Source organism: Ostrea edulis, chromosome 6 (assembly GCF_947568905.1).
Source record: "Ostrea edulis chromosome 6, xbOstEdul1.1, whole genome shotgun sequence".
Lineage (NCBI taxonomy): Eukaryota > Metazoa > Mollusca > Bivalvia > Ostreida > Ostreidae > Ostrea > Ostrea edulis.
Window position 1 is genome coordinate 78,005,926 of NC_079169.1, and position 3,449 is coordinate 78,009,374.

A 3,449-nucleotide genomic window follows, 5' to 3' on the forward strand; every position below is an offset into this window, starting at 1 on the left:
ATTACTACGCCCATCTCGAAATGACAACTATTGAAGAATAATTGAGATAATTCAACTCAAATCTTTTAATGTTTTATCATATAAACTCAATGTTTTAAAATATTAAATGATAAGGAATAAATTTATTATTTATTCGTTGGATGGAGGTATACCGCGAAAAAAAAAGACGGAAAACTTTGCATCATGCGCTACATTGTAAAATCATCGTGCTAAAACCCGCCGTCGAACGGTATCTTGAATTATGAGGTATCATCCAAAAGACACATGACCCCTACGTTTGACAAATGAACAGTCTCGCTACCTAATTTTACGTGTTTTGTATTTTCGTCACTAGTTGAAAATGTTCCGAAGGTGACGACGACGGACAAACGCGGATCACAATAGGTCACCTGAATCGATTTTTCGTGAGGAAAAGTGAGTTATGAAAATTCAGCTTGTATTTCCCTAGACTTCATTAATCATTTAACATTTCAAATTTAGTATTCAGCTACTTCAATAAATCTTTTGAACATTTGAACTCTGGCTACACGTATGCTGATAAACCTTTTGTAAAATCTTTCAGTTTTTGCTATTGATGACCCTTCTCCAGTCTTTGGTGATCATATCTTCCAACAATCTGTTGGAATTCCCATGGGCACAAAGTGTGCTTCTTTATTCAGCTGACTTGTCTTTATATTCTTAAGAGGTAGAATTTATTCAAAAAAAGAAAGAAAAAAAAAAACAAGAAAAAAAACTTGCTATGGCCTTTAACTCGACATTTAGATATATCGACATTTCAAATGTATCTATCAACAATCATAATTTTCATTCATTTGTCGATTTAAAATATTCCAGTGAACTCGAAATAACATACATCAGTCTTCCTTATCTATTCCATATTTAGATGTTTTATTGAACATAGATGTTAACAGCAAACTAACCACTAATTTTATGACAAACTGGATTACTTCAGTTTCTCAATCGTTAACTTTCCATATCTATGTAGAAATATTCATTTATTATCTGTATATGGTGTTTATGTCTCTCGACTGATTCGATACACAAGAGCTTGTTCTGCATATGAACAGTTTTTAAATCGAGGCAGGCTACTGACAAATAAGTTGATGTTACAAGGGCTTCAACAGTCTCGTTTAAAGTCAGCATTTCGCAAATATAGTTATGTTCTTTATATCAATCTAATTTACCAGTACAACTTGGCATTGGGTCAATGCTGTCTGACGTGTGTCATACCAAATTCGTAGACCATTCTTTACATAATGATGTTGACTATGGATTACTCCGTTTACCTGATCAAGATATAGGGCTTACGGTGGGTGTGACTGGTCGGTAGGGGATGTTTACTCCTCCTAGGCACATTATCCCACCTCTGGTATGCCCAGGGATCCGTGTTTGCCCAACTCTCAATTTATTCTCTATAAGTGTTATGAGATTGATCACTGATCGTTATCTTCACCTTCTTTCACCTATAAGTAGTTTGTCTACACGATTCAAGAATCACACAGAAAATTCATGAAGACTGCATACATTTCCATTATATGATTCGATCATGTTTCCTCTCTTTGGAGCATAAATTTTTACTCAGGAATCATGGATTTGTTTTACAAAATTGGGAAATCCATCTATGTTTATTATAACTTTGCATTCAGTACGTCTGTGGCTTGTCACGCTGATCATGAATTTCACAAGGTTGGTAGGGACCCCAACTCTGTGTAATCACACACATTGTTTGTCTGTTAGATTACCACAGTATGAGTTTTAAATTATCGCACTATGTATTTGAAGTAGCCATTGGACGAAAACTTGTTATCCGTCCCTTCAACTGTAGATGCAATATGTATTGCTACGTGAAACTGGTGATTTTTTTTTCAAGTGTTCAAAACATAATTGACAAACGACAGGCGACAAACGACGACGAACTGGAACAGATTGCAGCAGGTCATCTGCGTTGTTCCGGAAGTCTATTCAGCCTGAAAAGATTACCCTAATACGCCTTCTAAATCGGGTACACATTGTTATATAGACGAAGAAGTTTGCACTGGCATTGAGAACTGTCAACAGGTCTAGTATATCACCCACAGTGGAGTACAGCAAGAAGTAGAAGAAGTGGCTCTCCGCTCTCTGGAGTCCAGACAGGAAGGCGGAGATAGCTATGGGAGTTTCTGTTAACACATATATCACAACGATCATCACCAGCATTAGGGTTGTTCTATTGTATTCCATACAATTCCTCCTGCTCTTTCGATGAATTGATCTGTTTGTCAATTGGTCTTTTCTTTTTTTCGCCCGACGAATGGAATTCACCATGGATCCACTCAATATGATCATAAGTACACAAGGGATCAATTTGAATATTACACCGTATATCCACAGTAAAGGAACCTGAAAACCATACACGTGTTCCCTGGCGAAGTCTGATTTCATGATCCAATATCCACTTTCAGATTCTTCTGCAAGATCATATATCTCGTAATAGAAATAGAACGGCAAAGCTACAAGAACAGTTACGATTAGTCCAAACATTATTATGAAATATGAAAATCTGGTTTCACAAAATTTCGAATAACCTCTACATACATGAAAATAGCGAATAATGGCTAGAGATAATGTAAGAAAGTTTGAAAACATGTGAAAAGTGAGGAAGGAATGAAAACCGACCACAACGACATACATCCCACGCTCTGAATGATACATGTTTTGACCTGGTCCAGTGATGAGGAAAAAGTAAGCACTGTAGATTAGATACGATAGTAAGGAAAATCCATCAGTCACTCCCAAGGCCGAGAGAAGGACATCGGAAGCCACGGTGTCTTTTCGAGACCACGCCAGGATATTCACGATATTCAGCATTATTCCTATGCTGCATATAATCACACTTAAATAACCGTGAATATTGCGGTATATGGGATCCTCACTTTCCGTTGCATTCTCCATTAAGAAATTTTTTTATCTATCGTTTAGCGTCACAGCACAATAAAGGTTGATGATTTAAAGGCTCGTTGGATGCAGGTCTGCCTTTACAGAGAAATTCTATCCAAATGAAATATTCTGGTAATTTCAGAAGTAGATGAAAATGTGCTTAATTTCAAATTTTGATCCGCTTGCTATTTGTGAACAATGTTAACGAAGATAATCATTTGTAACATAGGACCGGTATTTTAAGATCGATAGATGACAGTCCACAACTGAACATGTAACACGAGCAATATACGAGGCGGTCGCTGTTGACATCAATGATTTTAAATGCTGTTCATATTGCGACAGAGGGTCTTGGAGATCAAACAGTAATTTCGCTAAGTAATATCTTCTTGGGATCACACTTCATAAAGAGTCGTGACGACAAACGAAGAACAATGTCTCAGTAACCACCTGTTTAACTGGGTTTTCTAAATTAATCAACTTTATCTATTGATTGGTTGCAAATCTGAAATGAACTAATTCCTCGCAAACCA

At 36.6% G+C, this 3,449-nt stretch overlaps 1 protein-coding gene across 1 annotated transcript; it reads right to left on the minus strand.

Annotated features, from left to right (window-relative positions):
• Positions 1-1,542: 1,542 nt before the first annotated feature.
• On the minus strand, positions 1,543-3,161 carry LOC130046969 (G-protein coupled receptor dmsr-1-like). The gene has a single exon (XM_056140863.1). It carries the CDS (start codon positions 2,929-2,931, stop codon positions 1,963-1,965), a length of 969 nt encoding a protein of 322 aa, XP_055996838.1. The 5' UTR covers positions 2,932-3,161; the 3' UTR covers positions 1,543-1,962.
• Between the last annotated feature and the right edge of the window lie 288 nt (positions 3,162-3,449).